This window comes from Pristis pectinata, chromosome 1, assembly GCF_009764475.1.
Source record: "Pristis pectinata isolate sPriPec2 chromosome 1, sPriPec2.1.pri, whole genome shotgun sequence".
Classification (NCBI taxonomy): Eukaryota; Metazoa; Chordata; class Chondrichthyes; order Rhinopristiformes; family Pristidae; genus Pristis; species Pristis pectinata.
This window is the reverse complement of record NC_067405.1, coordinates 12,333,421-12,357,519: the sequence shown is the minus strand read 5'-3', so window position 1 is coordinate 12,357,519 and position 24,099 is coordinate 12,333,421. Positions and strand designations below refer to the sequence as shown.

At 42.8% G+C, this 24,099-nt stretch overlaps 1 protein-coding gene across 3 annotated transcripts in view; it reads left to right on the top strand.

Moving 5' to 3' along the window:
* LOC127572752 (contactin-associated protein-like 5) overlaps positions 1-24,099 on the top strand; it is a 1,205,714-nt gene that overhangs the window by 863,839 nt on the left and 317,776 nt on the right. For all 3 annotated transcript variants that reach the window (XM_052020359.1, XM_052020369.1, XM_052020350.1), the window contains exon 14: positions 4,755-4,911. In XM_052020359.1, coding sequence (XP_051876319.1) covers positions 4,755-4,911 — 157 coding nt within the window. The remainder of the gene's footprint in view (positions 1-4,754; positions 4,912-24,099) is intronic.

The window sequence follows — 24,099 nt, the reverse complement described above, 5'->3', positions numbered from 1 at the left end:
GTGCTCCGGTTTCCTTCCACATTCCAAAGACGTTCAGGTTAGGAAGTTGTGGGCATGCTATGTTGGCGCCGGAAGCGTGGCGACACTTGTGGGCTGTCCCCAGAACACTCTACGCAAAGATGCATTTCACTGTGTGTTTCGATGTACATGTGACTAATAAAGATCTTGTCTTTCTTTCTTTTTCAATCTTGTTATTAGTTTTCAAATTAATACAGATTAATATATCAATGTTTATACATGTAATACAAAGAGATCAGGTGAACAATCCTGATGTGGATAATCATAAAGAACAATAAAGTATAAAAAAAATCTGTAGATCCAACAATCTGTTAGTGAATGAATATAATATAAAAGAAAAAGATTTATTATAAAATATAAAAGAAAGAAAAAAATCCCCAAAACAATAAGAAAAATTATAAACAATATATCAAACCAAACTAAGCTAAAGAAAAAAAAATTTAAAAAAAACAGAAAAAAAAACTGGACTGAAATTTCTCAATAGAAACAGAGCAATATTATGTCATCAACTCCGTTCCTCTAAATTGAAAGGTTATTATAAGGGGATCTATATCATGTGAAAATATTGAATAAATGGACTCCAAACTTCCTCAAATTTAAGCGAAGGATCAATAGTATCACTCCTAATTTTTTCCAAGTTTAAACATGATATAGTTTGAGAGAACCATTGAAAAGTAATAGGGGGTATTGGATCCTTCCATTTAAGCAAAATGGATCGCTTGGCCATTAACGTAACAAAGGCAATCATACGGTTAGCGGACGCAGATAGATGGCCAGATTCTATCCAAGATCAGTCTGACCATTCCGTCTGTAGCCTCCTGCACTATTGTAACAAGACCCAACGCAGCAACATTTTTCACATATTTTCCACATGGTCATGTTACAGTCTTCTAGACTCGATAACGAATTCTCCAATTTTAGATAACCCATCTCTTTCTTTCTCTCTGTCTCAGAACTGACCACCTTTGCCATCATTTTGGTTCAGTTTTCTTCATTTCATTGGAATCATTTGGCCTGTAAGACATGTCTCATAACCTTGCTATTAACAAGATATTACTGATAATATGCTTGTAACTGCCCCCTTAACCCATTTGGAGATATTCCCTTTGTCCCCACCTTCCCTGCTACTGAAAACAACTTGTTTTTCTCCCTTACCCAATTCTGATTAAGAGTCCCAGACCTGAAACACCAAGATAAGATTTCTTTATCAGTCACATGTACATCGAAACACACACAGCGAAATGCATCTTTTGTGTAGTGTTCTGGGGGCAGCCCGCAAATGTCGCCGTGCTTCCGACGCCAACATAGCATGCCCACAACTTCATAACCCGTACGTCTTTGGAACGTGGGAGGAAACTGGAGCACCCGGAGGAAACCCACGCAGATACAGGGAGAATGTACAAACTCCTTACAGACAGCGGCCAGAATTGAACCCGGGTCGCTGGCGCTGTAAAGTGTTACGCTAACCACCTCACTACCCTGCCTGCCCTCTTTCTCTTTCCCCAGATGCTGTCTGGCTGATATGTTGAGTGTTTCCAGCAATTTCTGGTTTTATCCCAAGCAAAACCCCACACATTTTGAAATCTATTTTTGGGTTGACTAGTGTGGGCTATCACCTCTGTGCTCTCTGAGAAACCGAAGCAGTGTGTAAGACATGACATGAATTCTTGATCTCATGATCTACCTCGTTGTGGCCCTTACACTTTATTTGTCTACCTGCACTGCACTTTCTCTGTAACTGTAACATGATATCCTGCATTCTGTTTTTCTTTTTATTCCCTCGATGTACTTTTGAATGGCATGATCTGCCTGGATGGTACACGAACAAAAGTTTTTCACTGTATCTCAGTACATGTGACAACATAGAACTCTATCGAACTCTGGTTGGGCCGCATTTAGAGTATTGCATGCAATTCTGGTCACCTCACTTTCAGAAGGATGTCGAGGCTTTAGAGAGGGTGCAGAAGAGGTTTACTAGGATGCTGCCTGGATTACAGTGCATGTGCTATCAGGAGAGGCTGGACAAACTTGAGCTCTTTTCTCTGGAGCGGTGGAGGCTGAGGGGTGAACTGTTGGAAGTGTGTAAAATTATGAGGGGCATAGATAGGGTGGACAAGCAATATCTTTTTCCCATTATTGAGCGATCCAATACCAGAGGGCATGCATTTAAGGTGAGAGGGGGTAGGAGCAGAACAGAGGTGAGGGGTAAGTTTTTTTACTCAGAGAGTAGCGGATGCCTGGAATGCATTGCCTGATGGGGTGGTGGAAGCAAATATATTGGGGGCTTTTAAGAGGGGCTTGAATGGGCAAATGAATGAGAGGAAAATGGAGGGATGTGGGCATTCTGTAGGTAGGCGGGATTAGCTTTGTCAACACAACATTGTGGGCTGAAGGGCCTGTTCTGTGCTGTACTGTTCTATGTTCTATGTTCTATCTTGTCTTATCTATGTTTTAAAATGATATCGCAACATCCTCAGATATCCGGGTTTCTCCCCATTCCATCAGTCAGCACCCCATCACTACATGATCCTCCTGCAGTCCTCCCATCTTCTTCCCTCTTTCCCCCCAGTTACCCAAGCAATTTATCTCATCCACCACAATCCAGTTGCAATCCTACTCTCCTTCCCCCCAAGATGTTGGGCTTGGTGGCAATCATCTCAACACCAAGCTTCTACCTAAATTGGGCCTGAGGCAGACAAGCTCCCAAATTGTTGTGCTCAAGATTTTGACCCTCAGTGGCAACTGAAGTTCAATGTGATGGACTGAAATGGTGCCCTGAAGCGTAAGATGCTCAGGAATAAACCTAATAAGCTACTCAAGTGAATTGGTATTGGAATTGAAATTGGTTTATTATTGTCACATATACCGAGATACAGTGAAAAACATAGTTTTGCAAGCCATCCATACATATTACTTCAAAAACATACATACTTTGACGTATTACAAGGGAAAAGCAGTAGTAGAATGCAAATGTCAGTTGCAATGACAAAGAAAGTGCAGTGCAGGTAGACAATAAGATGCAAGGGCCATAATGAGGTAGATTGTGAGGTCAAGAGTTCATCAACAATGGACAAGAAGTCAATTTAAGAGTCTTATAGCAGTGAGATAGAAACTGTCCTTGAGCCTGTTGGTGTATGTTTTTAAGCTTTTGTATCTTCTGCCTGATGGAAGGGGGAGAAGAGAGAATGTCCGGGGTGAGTGGGGTCTTTGATTATGCTGGCTGCTTCATTGAGGCAGTGAGAAGCATAGATAGAGTCCATGGAGGAGACGCTGGTTTGTGTGATGGACTGAGCTGTGTCCACAACTCTGCAATTTCTTGTGGTCTTGGATGGATGGGTTGCCATTCCAAGCTGTGATGCATTGGATAGGATGCTTCGATGGTGCATCTGTAAAAATTGGTGAGGGTCAACAGGAACAAACCAAATTTCCTCAACCTTCTGAGAAAGTAGAGGTGCTGGTTTGCTTTCTGGGCCATAATAGAAACATTTTTACCCAGAGATTGGTTGGAATATGGAACTCACTGCCGTGTGAAGTTGTTGAGTGAACAGCGGGGAAACACTTAAAGAGAATTGCAAGAGCGAGAAAGGAACAGAAAGTTATGATGACATTGAATGAAGACAGCAAAAGGAGGCTTGTGTGGAAAACAACAATTACTGGCTCGGACCTAATGAGCTGAAGGGTCGTTTTTTGCACTGTACATTCCATATAATTATAGAGCCTCCTGAGACGATGGAAATGATTGGTTCTGAGTGTTCCTAAATGATATGTTCTAATTATTTATAATGTTTGGTATCATCATGAAATATTATTGCAAATAATATGAAACAAGCCATTCACAAATAATGCTTTTTACAGTCACATCTTTGTGTCATTGATATGATAAAGAGATCACTCTACCACACTATTTTTTGCTATCTGGCAATATTTCAGTTTCTTGTAATTGGCTGTATAAAAATATATAGTGGCTGTGCATTTTATGCATGAAGGAAGTTTATGATTGTAGACTATTAACAGCTTGCTAATGTGGCAACTTCAGTTTGGACAAAAGAAAGAAAAGATGAATAATGATGCCTTCCTTCAACAAAGTAATCCTTATCCACACAATAGGAACTTTCTTCAATGATTGAAAATGCCAAAAATAATCAGCAACTCTTGGCACATCTGTACAGAAAGAAAAACATGGCCAAAGTTTCATTGCAAAAATCATTCACAGTAGTTCTTCACAGATACAGTTTGACTTGATAATTAGTTTATTAGTGTGACATGTACCGAGGTACAGTAAAAAACTTTGTTTTGCATGCCGTCCATACGCATCAACAGTGCACTGAGCTAGTACAAGGGAAAAACAATAACAGAATGCAGAATAGAGTGTTACAGTTACGGAGAAAGTGCAGTGCAGGCAGACAATAAGATGCAAGGCCATGATGAGGTAGATTGTGAGGTCAAGAGTCCATCTTATTGTACAAGAAGTCTGTTCAATCGTCTTATAACAACGGGATAGAAGCTGTCCTTGAGCCTGGTGGTACGTGCTTTCAGGCTTTTGTATCTTCTGACCGATGGAAGGCAGTAGAAGACAGGATGTTTGGGTAACTTGTAGAGTATTTCTCTGAGATTCTGACTTTGTTTCAGATTTGCTGCATCTCTGTTTTATTTTTGCATCTTCAAAGACTTGATACATTCTCGCAAAATTTGAGCAACTCAGTCATGTTTTGTGGTCGGTTTCTGCTTTCTCACAGGTGGGACCCCATTTACCTGGTGGATTGGGAGGACCAATGAGAAACAAATTTACTGGGGAGGTTCACTGCCTGGAGTTCAGAAATGTGCCTGCGGATTGGAAGAGAGTTGCCTGGATAACAAGTATCACTGTAACTGCGATGCTGACAGTGCTGAATGGTATGGTGATATTCTGAATTAGACAAAGTCATTCCTGGTGGATCTCAGTGTTATTTTCCTGCTCTGACCCCATATTCCTTGATTCCCTGGATATCTAAAAATCTATTGACACCTCCAGTCCTATCAATGGAATGCTCCAAGGTTGTGTTCCAATTCTGTCACTGTCAGAGCAAGCACCCATAATGTATGACAACATAAACAGCAATCCATAAGACCATAAGACATCAGAGCAGAATTAGACCATTTAGCCCATCGAGCCTTCTCTGCCATTCTATCGTAGCTGATTTATTTTTTCCTCTCAACCCCATTCTCCTGCTTTCTCCCTGTATCATTTGATGCCCTTGCTAATCAAGGACCTATCAACCTCTGCCTTAAATATACCCAATGGTGGGCCATATGGTCCCTTACTGTCTGCAGTTCAATGTCATGGGTGATCCTGTCCATCAAGTCCACCTTCCGGCTATATCCTTTAATTCTCCAACTATTCAAGAACCAATCAATACTGGCCTTGAGTATATGCATTGACTGACCATCCATTTTCCTCTTGAGGTTGATAATTCCTAAGCTTTGCATCTTTCTGCATAAAGAAATTGCTGCTCTTTTCAGACTGATATGTGCTACCAATTACCTCGAGGTTCTGAATCACCACCATTGTCACCCCAAGCCTATACCCCTGGTTCCAGCCTGTCCAGGAAACAGACCTCTCAGCATCTTCTCCATCGACCCATCTCACAATGTCTCAATGAGGCCTCCACCAGTCTTCTGAACTTCAATAAGTTTGGGCCAGTCTTACGCAATCTCACATTTCCATCCCAAGAACCAATCTGGTGAATCTCTGCTCACTGCTCCAAGGCAAGTCTGCCCTTCATCCGGAAAAGGAACCAAACACTCAAAACAGTTCTCCAAATGAGATCTTATCAACATCATAAGACCATAGGACATAGAAGCAGAATTAGGCCATTTGGTCCATCGAATCTGCTCCTCCATTCGATTATGGCTGATTTATTTTTCCTCTCAATCCCATTCTCCTGCCTTCTCCCCATAACCTTTGACGCCCTTACTAATCAAGAACCTATTACCCTCCGCTTTAACTATACCCAATGACTTGGCCTCCACAGCCATCTGTGGCAATGAATTCCACAGCTTCACCACCCTCTGGCCAAAGAAATGCCTCCTCATCTCTGTTCTGAAGGGAAATCCTTTTATTCTGAGGCTGTGCCCTCTGGTACTAGACTCTCCCACAACTGCTAAAGTCCTCTCCATGTCCACTCTATCCAGGCCTTTCAATATTCAGTAGGTTGCAATGAGATCCCCCCTCATTCTTCTAAGCTCCAGCGAGTACAAGCCCAGAGCCATCAAATGCTCCTCATACGTTAACCCTTTCATTCTGGACCTATTTCAGAATCCAGGGAATTGTGGAAATTCATCACTAAAGTATCCGTTATTTCTGTAGCCATCTTGTTTTGAACATTGGGATTCATGTTATCAAGTCCAAGGGATTTACTTGGTTTCAGTCCCTTTAATTTTCCCCTTTAGTGATATTAACCACTTTGTTTATTTCTGTTATTAAAATGTTATTCTCCTCTCTTGCTCTAATTATTTTTGTGAGAGAGGTAAAGTTGGTGTGCAGGAATTTCAGCACTTATGGGTTCCTCTTCAAGTCACACACCATCTTTTCCTTCATCATCATTGGGTCTAATTCCTGGACATCTCTGCTCAACAGCACTGTGGAAGGACCCTCACCAGAACGATTGCAGTGGTTCAAGAAAGTGGCTCAGCATCATTTTCCCAAGGACAATTAGAGATAGGCAATAAATGCTGGCCTTGCTGGCAACATCCACATGATAAATCAAGGAATATTGGCTTCAGAGATTGGAATAATGCTGTTATCCAAGATTCTGTATGGTTAACATGATACCGTGGCAACACTTGCTGAGTGATAGAATCCGGGCAGATTTGGTGAGAAAGTGGAGAGAAGGTAATGAGACTAATGTATCATGTAAGGTGGTTGATGATCAGTGCGGAATAGTCTGTTTCCACGCTGTATATCTTTATGACTCTATGGCACTTGACTCGAGATCTCCTGAAGCTTAAAGAGAAAAGATCTTGGCATGTGAGTTTCCCGTCAGCAATCCTCTCTGCCTTCATCCCTCCCTGAGGCTTCTGCTCCAGGACATCATTGCTGTTCATTGTGAGAGAAAATCCTTCATCCTCTCTTGTTGCTGGAGCAGCAACTTCAAGTTCCTTCAGCAAAGGGCGAAGCAGGCAGGGCTCATAGGTTAAAGTAAGTTGTAGAGCTACAAGAAAGAAGCTGGGATTTTTTTCCCACAAAGAGGAATGTGTTAGGATGTTCATTGAGGGATGTTAATGATCAGGATACTGGCAATAATTCCCCTGCTCCTCTTTAAAATTAGTGCCTTGGATTTATTTTTACATTCAACCGAGAATGGTGCTTTTGCCAGTGCAGCACTCTCCCATCGCCAGCTTAGGTCTTTGTGCTCAAGCTTCTGGAGTGGGACTTGAACCACTGTCTTACGAAGAGGGCTTCCAACTGAACTGTAGCTGATGCCAGGAAGAGAATGCAGGAGAAGAGGTAAAAGCAGGGATTGATTCCAAGCTGATGAAGATTTTGGGAAGGGAATTAGAAAAACGTGTTTGCTCCTGTAATTCCCTGTCCTTCCCTGGAACAATTTGGCTCCACTTCATATTTTTTTTTGTTTATCTGACTAAAACTTCAACTTAGAGAAGCAAATTAAGCATATGCCCAGTGAAGCAGAAAACCATAGAAATTGGTAGCACAGAAGGAGGCCATTTGGCCCATTATATCCATACCAACTATTAATAATCCACCAATTTGTCCCGATTCTCACCTGATACGCCATGATCCTATAGGTTGTAGCTCATCAAGTGGAGATTGAGGTAACCTTTAGATATGAAAGTGTCAGAAGTGAGTTCCAGACTGCTACCACTCAACTCTCCTCTAACGTCTCCAATAATTAGCTGAAGTCTACAGTCCATGGTTACTGACCTTTCTGCTAATGAAAATAGGCTAACAAAGCCTCTCATGATTTCATATATGCACCAATCAAATCTCCTCTATTCCTAAAGAAACAACAGCGGCCCAGATAACCTCTCTTCAAAACTATAATTCAGCAGTTTTCTCCAATCTTCACACTCCACTCCGCCTACCTTGCTTCATCTTTCCATAATTTTTCTTTTCTCTGTCTGCCTCCATCTGTCATTCACCTGCCACTGTCTCCCAACTCCACCCCTGCACCTGTCCCCTACCTAGCAGCATCTGCCCCTCATCTTACACCCCTCCTCAGTCCACCAATCACCTCGGATTCCTTTTTACCACTCCCCTTCTCTTTACACTGGCCATCTCCCCTCTCCACTCTCAGCCCCGATGCAGTGTTTTGACCCGAAACGTCAACAATTCCTTCCCCCCCCATGCAGATGCTGCTCGACCCGCTGAGTTCCTCCAGCAGATTGTCTGTTGCTTTATAATCTTTCAGGCCGGCAACATGCCTATAAATTGTGCTGTTCCTCGTTCTACCACATTCTCCCTCTGCTGTGCTCATCAGAGCTCTATCAGAACCTGACCTGGTTTGTACATTTCTCCCAGGGCTTCTTCACTCTGCCATCAGACACCTCGCCTTTAATTTTATTTTGTTTTGTATGAAAGAGGAAATCACTCTTGAGGGTACAGTGCTGTCAACCTAAATTGCTAACCTCTCCCTCTAGGAACTACTATTTAAAACTGCATTTATGGACTGTCATTTGCCTGACAGTTCCACCTCGGCTGGTGCATATCCCTTATTTATATTCCGTTGCCGTGACTGGCAGCTTCGAGGGGAAGGAATACCAGTTCCCCACTGAGATAAATGGTTGCTGGAGACAGAACTGTCAGTTACATCATCTGAGTAAGTCTGCTTCATCCTGGACTCCTGACACGCCGGGTTTCTGAGAAGCTCCAATTTAGAACACAAAACATTTAGATGTCTGCTGTCAGACAGATCTTTTTCAAACATCAGTCTTAACTTCCTTCCTCTTTGGTGACAGTCCCCATAAACGTGTAGAAATACTTTTGATAAATCACTCCTCTGTCTTTCTAAAAAAAAAGCCCAGTGCTAACTGCTAAATTTCTATTGGTCAGCTTATCAGCAGCAATGAATTTATGCTTCTGTTATTGGTTCTTAAGTTGTCTGGCTGCTTCAGTCAACTTTATCCCTTCCTGTGGCACGTCAGTCTCAACCTTTTCTGTCAATTGATTCTATGGTCCTCAAGTTTTGTTCCATGTGTCATTGTGCAGATGTAAATAGGTTGGTAAGAGAATGCCTGCCTTCTTCTCAGGTGATCCCTTAGATTGGAGGGTGGCTTGCTTTCTTTCTGGTTTTATGGATTTTGAGGTGGCTGCTGTGCTCAATGTGGGCCTGCAGACTCCACTACAGGTTGGACAGGAGGGCTGGGTAATTTGCGAAGGGATGCGCTTCTTTTACCATTTATATTGACCCCATACACATGGATGTGAGGTTCTCAGTGCCATTCTGAATGCATCCTCTCCATTCTAAGTGGTCAATGATCAGGATTCAGTAGTGTTGTTTCATTTCTTCAAGGAGGCTTTGAACACATTGTTGATTTTTTGTTGTTATTTATCTTGTAATCTCTTGGCAGAACTCAAAAGGGAGATTCTGTTTTGAGAGTCAATGTTGGGCATGTAAGTGCCCTGTCCAATGGAGCCAACAGAGTGTAATTAGCAACTCAATACTGGGGATATCAGCTTGGAATAGGACACCAACATTGGTTTGCTTATCTTCCCAAGAGTTTTAGTTGTACAAGACATTTTTGAGACTATAATTGGAGTATTGTGTACAGTTTTGGCTGTCCTGTTATAGGAAAGAAACCATTAAGCTGGAAAGAATGCAAAAGAGATTTATGAGGAGGTTGCCAGGACTTGAGGGACTGAGTTATGGAGGGAAGTTGAGCAGGTTGGGACCTTTCTCATTAGAGCATAGGAGAATGAGGGGTGATGTTATAGAGGAGTATAAAATCATGAGGGAGTGCACACAGTCCTTTTTCTTGGGAAGAGTGACTAAAAGCTAGAGGGCATAGGTTTAAGGTGAGAGGTGAAAGATATAAAAGGACCTGGGGCGAAACATCTTCATGCAGAGAGTGGTCAGTATATGGAACAAGCTGCCATATGAAGTGGTTGAGGCAGGTAAATTAACAACATTTAACAGACATTGGCATAAGTACACGAATAGGAGGTGTTTAGAGGGATATGGGCCAAATACGGGCAAATGGGACTAGCTCGGTGGACACCATGGTCGGTATGGATGAGTTGGGCCAAAGAGCCTGTTTCCATGCTTCATTACTCTTTGATTCTATGATTCTGTATGAAGCATTTTGCAGAGACAACATTGGTGTTAACTTTTTAGTGACTTGAGGTTCCTACTGTAGGTAGTTCAGGTCTCAGATCATACAGATAGGGAGGGATCACTGTTACATAGAACATAGAACATAGAAAACTACAGCACAGTACAGGCCCTTCAGCCCACAATGTTGTGCCGACATTTTATCCCACCCAAAAATCAATCTAACCCTTCCCTCCCACATAGCCCCTTAGTTTTCTATCATTCATGTGTCCATCTAAGAGTCTCTTAAATGTCCCTAATGTATCTGCCCCCATAACCACTGCAGGCAGTCCGTTCCACACACCCACCACTCTCTGTGTAAAATACTTACCCCTGACATCCCCCCTATACGTTCTTCCAATCACCTTAAAATTATGTCCCCTTGTTTTAGCCATTGTCCCACTGGGACTCAAAAGGGAAACAGTTGCCCACTATGCTGTGACTTTTGCACCAGACTTGAGCTCTTGACCTTTCAACACCCTTTTCTTCAGTCAGCCAAAGTTTGTAATGTCTCACTGAAAGCTATGGTGAATTTCATCACTGATATCAGCCTTTACTGAGTGTTGGTCCGAAGAAATGGAAGTGGTCTGTGTTTTCCAGCATATCACTGTGAAGAGCAGTGTGGTACAGCCGGAACAGGTTGGTAGCGAACCTTTTGTTGCTCCTGATTCCAGTATTTGCAGTCTCTTGTGTCTCCTTTATTTTGTGGATGTTGAGTGCAGGGGACCTCAGTGTTACAGCACTTTGGGTAATGGAAATTTGCCCTTACAGAATTCACAAGTCGCTACCCAAAAATTTGAGAGGCGGAATAAAATTCACTCTCATGAAATTTATGTGAAAGAAGTAAGTGAATAAGCACAACATTTTTTTTTCAACTTGTGTTTCTTCACACATGGACAGATGATGGAGCTTTGCATTACGGAAGATCACAATGTGGGCCATTTTCTAGGAAACTGCCTCATCACACAGGGGTTCGCCTGTATGTGGCTCATTTTCTTGCGCGCTCCAGTGAATAAACTGATGGTGGTATGAAGCAAGACCTCTGAACGCAGGCATTGTCTGCATACTGTGGCCCAACTACTGAGGTTGGGGGGAAATGGTTCTGCAGTGGAGGTTACGTAGTTTGAACAGCTTCACATTAGTCCCGTAGACTAGCTTCACTTCACTGGGGAGCTTGTTGGAGATGAGGTGCAGCACAGTGGTGACAAAGATTGAAGAAAGTTTTGGGACAAATGCACAGCCTTGCTGGACACTGCTTTTCACTGAGATTGGCTCTGTTGCGGATCCGTTGGTTATGATCATAACCTGAATTCCATCTTGACTTAAGATGGTGACAAATTTGTGCAGCCAGTCAAAGTTGAGGAAGATATTCCACAGTCACTCCTATCAATAAAGGCCGTGCATAGTGAATGGTGCTGCTCCTTGCATTTTTCATGGAGATCGTGTCCATTGTACCTCTAGGTGGACAGAATCCACAATGCAATTTGGGAAGGAGCTCTTTGGCACTCGGAGGAGGTGACTGAGAAATAACCTGTCAATGACTTCCCCTTGTAACAAGTAGCAGGGAGACTCCTCCACAGTTATGGTAGTCTCCTTTCTAGAAGGTGGTCATGGTAACAGTTTGTTTGAGGTCTTCTGGCATGTCTTCCTCTTCCTTGGTGTGGATGATTTGAATTATGGGGAAGTGGATTTATGACGGAAGTGCTTCACCGTTGAGTTTTCGAACTTCAGCAAGGATGCCATCTGCTGCCAAGGTCTTCTTGTTTTTAGTTGGCATCTTGCCTTTTCAACTTCTTCTCAATCAGGAGAGGCAGCAAGGCTGGCCTGAACAGTTCGTTTTGGGAGGGAAGTATGAGTGCTCATGTCATGGACAGAATTGTAATTGAAGAGGTCTTTGGAGTGTTCTTTTCATTGGATGCTGACTGCCTTTCTATCCTCCATAAGTTCATCTCAATCCTTGGCTCTTGTCGAGATGGGACTTTAGGTTTTTGAGTCATAGACAGAACAGAGAACGTAGAACATAGGAACAGGCCCTTTGGTCCACAATGTCTGTTCTGAACTCGATGCCTATCTATAAATGTCTTAAACACCACCGTCATATCTGCTTCCACCACTGCCCCTGGCAGCCTGTTCCAGGCACCTATCATTCTCTGTGTAAACAAAAAACTTGCCCTGCGCATCTCGTTTCAACTTTCCCCCCTCTCACCTCAAATGCATGTCCTCTAGAAGTTGACATTTCTACCCTGGGGAAAAAGATTCTGACTGCCTACCCTATCTACGCCTCTCATAATCTTATAAACTTCTGTCAGGTCTCCCCTCAGGCTCCGATGCTCCAGGGAAAATAACCCAAGTTCTCCTTATGAGCTGCCTGGATTTAAGGTACCAAACTCTCCTGACAGCTCAGACCGTCTAATCCAGGCAGAACCTTGGTAAACTTCTTCTGCACCCTTTCCAAAGCCTCCACAAACTTCCTGTAATGGGGAAACCAGAATTGTACACAATACTCCAAGTGCAGCCTAACCAAAGGTTTACATAGCTTCATAGCACTGAAGAAGCCATGCACTTCATAGCTGTCAGCGAGTTGCCTCACCTGCTTTGTGACTCCATCAACCTGGACCCAAAATGATGATAATCAACAAGCAAATAACCATAATTAGCAATGAGAACAGCAAATCCATTTTATTGTTTACTTTGATAAAAAATTGAAATATAGGATAAGATATCTTTCTTAGTCACATGTACATCAAAATATACAGTGAAATGCATCTTTTGCGTAGAGTGTTCTGGGGGCAGCCTGCAAGTGTCGCCGCTCTTCCGGCACCAACATAGCATGCCCACAACTTCCTAACCCATAGGCCTTTGGAATGTGGGAGGAAACCAGAGCACCCGGAGGAAACCCACGCAGACATGGGGAGAACGTGCAAACTCCTTGCAGACAGCGATGAGAATTGAACCCAGGTCGCTGGTGCTATAACAGCGTTATGCTGACCACTACACATAAAAAATGAGGGTTGGGGACTGAGAAGGGAAGGCAGGCAAAATATTCCACTCAACACTTGATTGTGATAGGTTATAAACTGTCAGGTAAAAATGTCAAAGCAGGCAGTACAAGCTGGCTTAATAAGTAGACATGAAGAGAAATGGGATTGAAAGATATGGTGAGAAAGGTGGAAGGGTCAGAAGATTAAAAGGAAACTAATCTTTTCAGGTCCTATGGCTTATTTCAGGTTGTTTCTGTGAGATCTGTACATAAGATTGAAGCAATGTACAAAAATATCCTTTCACTTCTGTAACCTTTAGAATTGTTAATTCTTGTCATGGATTGATCAGTTGTCAAGCAGCCACAACCTCTCCTGATTAAATCTAGAGGGAGTGAAATAAGATTTACGTAGGATTTGAAACCATATCAGTTTCAATCAGGCATTCAGACAAGCCTGGTGGCTATTAATCCATGTAAACCTCAATGAAATCCCTGAAATGCTGCACTCATTTCTTTAGACATGTAATCTTTAATGTAGTGATTGAAATGGTTACTGAGGTGCAATGAGAAAGGCCAGGGCCATTTTATTTCCTTTCATTAACACTTGCAATCACATGTTTCATTATAAAGTTTATAAACTTTATGGAAGAGGTGACAGATCTCACACTCAGTAGCTCAGTGTGCGAAGATGCAGCATTGGTGTTAAAAGAATCAAATTTTGGACACACAACCTGCAGCCAGTAATGTATTACACGTGTACAACAACCAGCTGATGAAAAATTCCGACTGATTCGTTTCAAAAATACATTTGAAAATCTGATTTTTTGGGGGTTAAAAACTGAAAATGCTGGAAACACTCAACAGGTCAGGCAGCATCTGTGGAGAGAGATTTTTGGGTGGTAGACAATGAGACACAGACACACAGACATGGGAGAACGTACAAACTCCTTACAGACAGTGACAGGAATCAAACCCCGATCGCTGGCGCTGTAATAGCGTTGCACTAACTGCTACGCTACCGTGCTGCCCCTTTATTGCTTTAGATAATTTAAATTTGTATAGTTATTGATGTTTCAATTAGGCAAATGAATATGATTGGAACTTCTGCACAACAAGAGGTTACCAAGAGGTCAAGGATGTTCTCAAAGCCTCCTTGAAATAAATATCATGTCCCCTATCCCCCTATGGATCAAAATGCAGACGAAGTATTTGGGATGACACAGAGGACCTTGGGTCTCTTCAATGAGAGCATGTGGAAGGCCAGCGAAAATGGGGAAATGATTCACTAATGCTCTTTAGCGGAGAGCAAATTTGCTGTCCTTACCTCAATGTGATTCCAGATCTACAGCAACTTTGTTGACTTCCTAAAATGTCCTCTAAAATGACCCTGCAAGTCTTTTTGGTCTGGAGCAATGAGAGATGACAAATGCTGTCCTTGTTAGCAATGCCCACACTGTGAAAGTGAATATGTAAAGAAACAAGTTAAATGCTAGATGTTTCCTCCCTTGCATCACATGAAGCTTTTGGTGCAACCTACAATCTTTGCTGAACAATCAGAAAACAGAACATCTTGGAGCATAACCAGCTGAGATTGCCAGTGAGATGGCAGCTAAAGGTCTCCAGTCTGACAACGATGTCTTGTCAGATTCATTGTTCAAGGAGGCTAAAGAACTTTGGCATGTCCTCTTTGAACCTCACCTATTTTTATTGATGCACCATAGAAAGCATCCTCTCTGGATGCATTACAGTTTGGTATGGCAACTACTCTGCCCGAGACTGCAAGAAACTGCAGAGAGTTGTGGTCACAGCTCAGCACATCATAGAAACAAGCCTCCCCTCCATGGACTCTGTCTAAACTTCTCGCTGCCTTGGTAAAGCAGCCAACATAATCAAAGACCCCACCTACCCCGGACATTCTCTCTTCTTCCCCCTCCCATTTGGCAGAAGATACAAAAGCCTGAAAGCACGTACCACCAGGCTCAAAGACTGTTTCTATTCCACTGTTGTAAGACTATTGAACGGTCCCCTAGTGCAATAAGATGAACTCTTGTCCTCACAATCTACCTCATTATGACCTTGCACCTTATTGTTTGCTTGCACCGCACTTTCTCTGTAATTGTAACACTTTATTCTGCAGTCTGTTATTGTTTTCCCTTGTACTGCCTCAATGCACTGTTGTAATGAAATGATCTGTATGGATGGCATGCAAAACAAAGTTTTTCACTGTACCTCAGTACATGTGACAATAATAAACCAATTTACCAATGTTCAGGATATTTGAATCCCTACCACTGGTTGTCCCATCGCTGCATTCAAACTTCGAACAATACAGTGCAACCTCTGTTTTTTGATCATCCTCACAGCTACAGCACAGAATAACATCTGGCCAGATGTTTGTGCAAAGACTTCCAAAGTGCAAAGAAGATCTGCATGCCTCCCCCTTTCCTCTGCCCACAGTTTCCCCTCTAGTCCATGGCAGCATTTTCTGCAGATCTTTTCTCACTGTTGTGAGGAGACTTGCTTTAAAGATCTGCTTCTCTTCCTGATGGTCACTGCAACAAAGACCTGGCAGATGGCAGCTGTTTATGTAGTTGCCACTGGGAACTGCATACCTCCCATTTCAGCACAGGATTCTACATGTAAAACACCAGTGTTCTTCTAATGTTTGTGGAGAGGGTGTCTGATTGGATATCAGTATTTGCATGTTTAGTGCACTGAATGATTTCACCAGGTGATGATTTATAATGATAATTAATCATTAGGTTTGCACCATTTGCAGAATCAGTGGATAAAAGTACCTGGGGATGCATTCATACTTACTGTAGTCTCACGGTGAAGTTGAGTCAATTTTGATTCAACAATGATGTTGATACAGACCAAATAACATTAGCAAGTTTGCTGATGATACAAAGTTGGGTGGCAGTGCGACATGTGTAGAGGAAGTTAGGAGAATTCAAGGTGATTTGGATAGGTTGGGTAAGTGGGCAGATACTTGGCAGATGAAATTTAATGTGGATAAGTGTGAGGTTATCCACTTTGGGAGCAGGAACAGGAAGGCGGATTATTATCTGAATGGTGTGGAGTTAGATAAGGGGGAAATACAAAGGGATCTAGGAGTCCTTGTTCGTCAGTCACTGAAAGTGAATGAGCAAGTGCAGCAGGCAGTGATGAAGGCTAATGGAATGTTGGCCTGTATTATAAGAGGAATTGAGTACAAAAGCAAAGAGATTCTTTTGCATTTGTACAGGGCCCTGGTGAGACCACTCCTGGAGTATTGTGTACAGTTTTGGTCTCCAGGGTTAAAGAAGGATATCCTGGCTATAGAGGGCGTGCAGAGTAGGTTTACGAGGTTAATTCCGGGGATGTCGGGACTGTCTTATGCTGAGAGGTTGGAGAGACTGGGATTGTGCACACTGGAATTGAGAAGATTGAGAGGGGATCTGATTGAAACATACAGGATTATTAAGGGATTGGACAAGATAGAGACAGGAAATATGTTCCAGATGTTGGGGAAGTCCAGGACCAGGGGGCATGATTTAAGAATAAGGGCTAGGCCATTTAGGACAGAGGTGAGGAAAAACTTCTTCTCCCAGAGGGCTGTGAATTTGTGGAATGCACTGCCTCAGAGGGCAGTGGAGGCCAATTCTCTGGGCACTTTCAAGAAGGAGCTAGATAGGTTTCTTATAGATAGGGGAATCAAGGGATATGGGGACAAGGCAGGAACAGGATATTGATTGTTGAGGATCAGCCATGATCTCAAAATGGCGGTGCAGAGTCGAAGGGCCGAATGGTCTACTTCTGCTCCTATTGTCTATTGTCTATTGAGTCCATATGCAAGACCTTGGCTTCTCATTGGAAAGAAGAAGGCCTGAGCAACAGGACTTACTTTGTATGATGCAGTACTTAATGGAAACCTGATTTAGACCATTCCCTCATCTTTCTTTTATTTGAAAAATTAATCAGGAAAGATGCAAGGTGGCCTGGTAAATCAATATCACCTGTCAATATCTAGAGCATTGCATTCAATTCTGGTCGTCCCATTATTGGAAGGATGTGGAGGCTTTGGAGAGGGTGCAAAAGGATGCTGCCTGGTTTAGAGGGTATTTGCTATAAGGAGAGGTTGGACAAACTTGAGTTGTTTTCTCTGGTGTGGCTAAGGCTGAGCCTGATAGATGTTTAGAAGATGATGAGAGGCATAGATAGAGTAGCAGTTGGTATCTTTTACCCAAGTCAAAATGTCTAATACTAGAGGGCATGATTTAAGGTGAGAGGGAGTAAGTTCAAAGGAGATGTGCGGGGCAAGTTTTTTTTTTACAGAGAGAGTGGTGGGTGCCTGGAATGCACTGCCAGGGGTGGTGGTGAACTACAATAGAGGCATTTAAAAGGTTCTTAGATAAGCACATGAATGTGCAGAGAATAGAGGAACATGGACATTGTGTAAGTAGAAGGGATTAGTTTAGTGAAGCGTTTAATTAGTTCCGTACAACATCGTGAGCTGAGGGGCCTGTTCCTGTGCTGTACTATTTAATATTCTGTGTTCTATGTCTTGCACTATTGCAAGGAGTTACAAGGTGGAGATGTCATACGTTCTCAGCATCTGATGTGTAACATGTGTATGTTGAACATTGCTTCTGAAATTTGCTCCTTTTAACTTGATTTAACCAAAACTAAGAGTTCGAGCACATTGGTAATTACTTCATGTCTTCAGAGGTTGGTTGGCACATTGAGAATAGGTTTCAGGGCTACAATGGATTAAGACACAAGGGACTTGCATGAGTGGAATTGTGATGCTTGGAGCTCATGTGGATTCAATGGGCCAGATAGCCTCCTTTGTGTCATACTGGGTACATGTGAAAACAAGTAGGTGCAAATGTGAATTAAACACCTGCAACGGAGGATGAATTTTTACCCAGTGAATTGATCTTCAAAGTGGGCAAGGCATTCCCACAAGCAAAATACCGCAGATGCGGAAGGTTTAAAACAAAAACAGGGAACACTGGAAATACTCAGCAGGTCAGGCGGCATCAGTAGAGAGAGAAAGAGAACTCAGAGTGTGGACCTGAAACAGCGACTTTGTTACTCTCTTCCGAATTGCTGTGTGACCTGCTGAGTACTTACAGCATTTTCTGGTCTTGACCCAAAATCAGCATAAACAGCAACAAACTGATGGAATCACAGAGCTATAGAGTGCAGGGAGAGAAGGAGATTGTGGCTGGTTGGTTCAGGGGGATGAGCGCATTTTGGCCTTGAAAAAAGTAATCCAATTTTTTGCAGCTCTCTTGCTTTTTTTGTATGGCCACACTACCTGTTTTGTTTTTCCACACTGTAAGCCAATTCCTTTAAAAAAAACATAAATAGAACTGTATCTATTACAGTGTTAGACCGAGTTTTCCAATTCCGAACCATTTGCAGTGTAAGAAGGACATTCCTCCTGCCGTCTCTTGAGAATCAGCTTAAATCTGTGCCATTTGGTCAGCGACACTTCAGCAGTTGCTCTTTATTTATTCTGATAAAATGATTCATGATTTAAACACTTCTCTCAACCTCCTCTCACCCTTCTCTGTTGGAAGCAGAACAGCCTTATCTTCCCCAGGCAACCCAGTCTTTTCTGAGAGCAACAACAATAAAACAAATAAAAAATGTAGTATGGTTGCTGTAAGTCTGAAATAAAAACTGGAAATACTGGATGAAGCAGTATTGAGCAGTGTCGGCTGTTGTGTTGATGCCTTTTCCTGTGCTTGCCCAGAGTTGGACAAATCCAAACTGACGGAATAATTGCAAATCTTTTAGTGAATTACCAGAATAAATCTACATTCTCCATTATGTTTAATGTTGAGATGTGTGTTGGAAAATCGACAGGATTCTGTTGCCAGTGACAGAAAATGAGGAGATTGCCGATTAAAGCTGTCAGCTGTCCTGGATCATTTTGAGCTTTGCTTCAAACCTCACTGGAGGGAGCTGGCATTGATTCACACCGAGGAGTTTTAGCTAATTTGATCTTGCTGTGGCAATGCCAAGCAGAATGCTGCAAGAGCAAATAATGGCAATTTTAACCACTTCTGTCCTCTCATTTCAGGGATACAGTTTGGGGTATTGGTGTTGGTATTGGTTTATTATTGTCACTTGTACCGAGGGACAGTGAAAAACTTGTCTTGCATGCCGATCGTACAGGTCAATTCATTGTACCGTGTAGTTACACTGAGTTAGTACAGAGTGCATTGAGGTAGCACAGGTAAAAACAGTAACAGTGCAGAGTAAAGTGTCACAGCTACAGAGAAAGTGCCGTGCAATAAGGTGCAAGGTCACAACAAGGTAGATCATGAGGTCAGAGTCCATCTCATCAAAGTGGGGTAAGAAGTTGTCCTTAAGTCTGGCGGTACGTGCTCTCAGGCTCCTGTATCTTCTACCTGACGGAAGAGGAGAGAGGAGAGGAGAGACGGAAGGGGAGATGGGTAGCTGAAACTGATGAAAATGTGAAACCTGGTTTAACCCTGTGAAGTGTGGGAATATAAGAATAGCCTGCTCCACAGACACAGTTCACTGATTATATGAGGTCAGAGTAATCTGTCAAACTAATGCTCAAGCTAATGGTACTTGACTTTTTTTTGTGGATGGCAACAAAGCATCTTCAGCTGATTCATCCTTGCAAAATATTGCCTCCAGAGCTCTCTAACCATCTGACTGCTGGAGAACATTCCCAATTCTCTGGTTTGGCCTTTACTGTAAGTCTTCCTACTTAGCAGTCAGCTTAGCCTCCAAGCTTTCAGGTTGCTGGGTGAGAAAGGAATAAACCTTTTTAAAAAAGTTTCCAAATTCACAAAGTAAGATGGACTCTTGATCTCACAATGGAGACAGAAGAGAAACTGTGGATGCTGGAATCTGGAGCAACATACAAAATGCCAGGGAGCATGTATGGAAGGAAATGGACAGTTGACGTTTCGGGCTGAAACCCTTCCCCAGTCCTGAGGAAGGGTTTTGGCTCAAAACGTCGACTATCCATTTCCCTCCATAGATGCTGCCTGACCTGCTGAGCTCCTCCAGCATTTGAAAAACACTATGATGCTGGAGGAACTCAGCAGGCCAGGCAGTATCCGTGGAGAAAAGCAGGAGGTCAACGTTTAGGGTCAGTACACTTCTTCAGGACATGGAGTAACCTTTGGGAACTCTATGATGTCTGCTGACTGCACTCCTCCATTTACAAGCCTCACTTAGATACATGATGAAATAATCAACACACATTGCAATGAAATGTTAATGGATAAAAAGTAAAATCTGTTCACTGTACATGCATTATACAATCTGTGCGTGCATGGACCAAAATGTTTGCACATGAAACAGCCTACATATGGATGGCATTTTCAGTTTGCACAGGGCACAATCTGTACATGCATGGAACAATTGGCACATGGTTTGAACAATTAATACCTGGATGGGTGCAGCTAAAAATGCAGTCAGGAACACAGGGCCAGATGGGTTAGATTCTATTGATTGATTCTGATGCCACTTGAATATTTGGTACATTGGTTTCTTACTGTCACATGTACCAAGGTACAGTGAAAGACTTTGTTTTCCATGCCATCCATACAGATCATTCTTCACATCAGTGCATTGAGATAGTGCAAGGGATATTAGTCAATATTTATTGACCAATGTTGCCCTGCAGTTGTGCTACACACTCTGTAAACGACATAATTTGGGTCCCACCTGGATACTTGAAGTATTGTGTGTGGTTCTGGTCACCACACTACAGGAAGGATGTGCTAGTGTCAGAGAGTCTCGAAGAGTTTGGTAACTGTGGGAGATTTATCTTACCTTGTTCGTTATTATTAAGTTGTTATTTTTCTTCCTGCTCTGCTCATCTTAGTTGGATTCTAGTAGAAATAATACTTTAGCCATAGAGACTCAAAGACTGCCGATGCTGGAATCTGGAGCAAATAATAACTGCTGGAGAAACTCAGTGCCTGGGGAGGGAAATGGACAGCTGATATTTCGGATTGAGACCCTTCGTCTGGACTGGGATACTTCAGCCGCTCTGGCTAAAATACCAAGACACAAAAAATGCTGCAGATGCTGGAAACTGGAGCAATACACAAAAAGTGCTGGAGCAACTCAGCAGGTCAGGCAGCATCCATGGAGGGAAATAAACAGTCGATGTTTCGGGCTGAGACCCTTCATCAGGACTGGAAAGGAAGAGGGCAGAAGCCAGAATAAGAAAGTGGGAGGAGGGGGAGGAGAACACACAGGCAGGGGATAGGTGAGTTCAGGTGATAGGCGAGTCCAGGTGAGAGGGAGATGGTAGGTGGGTGGGGGAGGGGGAGAAGATGTAATAAGTTGAGAAGTGATAGGTAGAAGAGGACAAGGGCTGAAGAAGAGGGAATCTGGTAGGAGAGGACAGTGGACCATGGAATAAAGGATGGGGCAGGGGAGGAGAGGAGATGGGCAGGTCATTAAGGCGGGAGAGGGGAACCATAGGAATAAGGGAGGACAAAAGAGTGGGGGGGGGGGGGAAGAAAAAGAAGGAGTGGGGTTACCGAAAGTTAGAGAAATCAATGTTAAGAACTTCAGGTTGGAGACTCCCAAGACGGAATATGAGGTGGTGTTCCTCCAACCTGCGCCTGCCCTCAATGTAGCAGTAGAGGAGGCCATGGATAGACATGTCAATATGGGAGTGGGATGTGGATTGAAGTGGGTGGCCACCAGGCTAAACTACCTCTTCTTTCGTTTGGTCCTGCCTTTAAATTTCCAGCTGGAGGTTTCTCCTTCCCCTCAATTCTTTTCACAATCCATCGATCTCTGCAGATCTCTGCCGCATCTACCCGACAATATTTAGATAACAGAAGTCCATCGACTCAGTAGGCACACTGAAGATTGAGGCTCCGATCCAGATACCAGTAAATGAATAGATTTTAAGAACTCAGTATGGCCAATGAACCAAATGGTCTTGCTATCATGACTGTGACACCTTGCATGTTTTTTTATGAGAATATCCCAAAACACATTTCAAGCAATGAAGAACTTTTGAAGTGTAATTATTGTTGGAGTGAGGAAATGTAGCAACCAATTTACTCACATCAATCAACCCATGAGTGACAAGATAGTAAGGACCGGGTAATCTTTAGTTGCGTTGATTGGAATTTAAAGGCAGAAAGGTCAATAACTAGGGTTCATGGACTTTCAGTAGGAATACAGGGAGGTTTCAGGAAATATATTTTATCCAAAGAGTAATAGGGATCTGGAAATCCTTGCTGAAAGGGTATTGGATCAAAAATTTTCAGTGCCATTAAAATGAACAGATAAGCAGTTGAAGTGGCACAGCACTGAGAGGTGAGATATTGGTGAGGATGCATTTGGAATATTGTGTTCAGTTTTTGGTATTGGTATTGGTTTAGTATTGTCACTTGTACCGAGGTAGAGTGAAAAACTTGTCTTGCATACCAATTATACAGTTCAATTCATTACACAGTGCAGATACATTGAGTTAGTACAGAGTGCATTGAGGTAGTACAGGTAAAAACAGTAACAGTACAGAGTAAAGTGTCACAGCTACAGAGAAAGTGCAGTGCAATAAGATGCAAGGTCACAACAAGGTAGATTGTGAGGTCAAGAGTTCATCTCAACATTTGGTCACCCTGCTGTAGGAAAGATGCCATTAAGATAGAAAGAGTGTAGAGGAGATTTACAAGGATGTTGTCAAGGCTCAAGAGATTGAGTTATGGAGAGAGGTTGAGCAGGCTGGGACTTTTTCCATTAGAGCGTAGGAGAATGAGGGGTGATCTTATGGAGGTGGAAAAATTATGAGGTGCATAGTGCACAATCTGTTTCTCAGAGTTGGGCAATCAAGAACTGGAGGGCATAGGTTTAGAGTGACAGGGGGGAAATTTAATAGGAACCTGAGCGGCAGCTTTTCCACCCAAAAAGTGGTCAGGATGTGGAATGAGCTGCCAAAGGAAGTGGTTGAGGCAGGTACAATTATAGCATTTAAAAGGTACTTGGACAGGTACGTGGATAGCAAAGGTTTAGAGGGATATGGGCCAAATGGGACTAGCTTAGATTGGGATCTTGGTCGGCATGGACCAGTTGGGTTGAAGGGCCTGTTTCTGTGCTGTATATGACTCTATGAGGACCGAACCTGGGAACTGGGATTAGTGTGGTCAGTTGTTTCTTTGCCAGCATTGACACAATGGTCCAACTGGCCTTCTTCCCTGCTATAAATCTCTAAGATTCTGACTGGTTGCATCACAGCCTGGTATGGAGCCTCCAAGGCACAGGATCGTAAGAGGCTGCAGAAGGTTATAGACTCAGCCAGCTCCATCACGGGCACAACCCTCCCCACTATGGGGACATCTTCAAGAGGTGGTGCCTCAAGAAGGCGGCATCCATCATTAAGGACCCATCTGGGACATACCCTCTTCTCATTACTATCATCGGGGAGCCTGAAGACCCAAACTCAAAGATTCAGGAACAGCTTCTTCCCCTCCGCCATCAGATTTCTGAATGATCCATAAACCCATGAATACTACCTCATTATTCCTTTTGTTTTGCATTTATTTTTGTAATTTATGGATTTTTATGACCTTGCACTGTACTTCTGCCGCAAAACAACAAATCTCACATCATGTGTCAGTGATAATAAATCTGATTCTGATTCTGATTCTGAATACAAATGAGGGATTAGTGGTTTACTCCTTTGCCCTTTTTCATTGGGATGTTTCACATTCACTGTGAAATTAACAAACAATCTGCTGAAAGAACTCAATGTGTCAAACAGCATCTGTAGGAAGAACGGAACTGTTG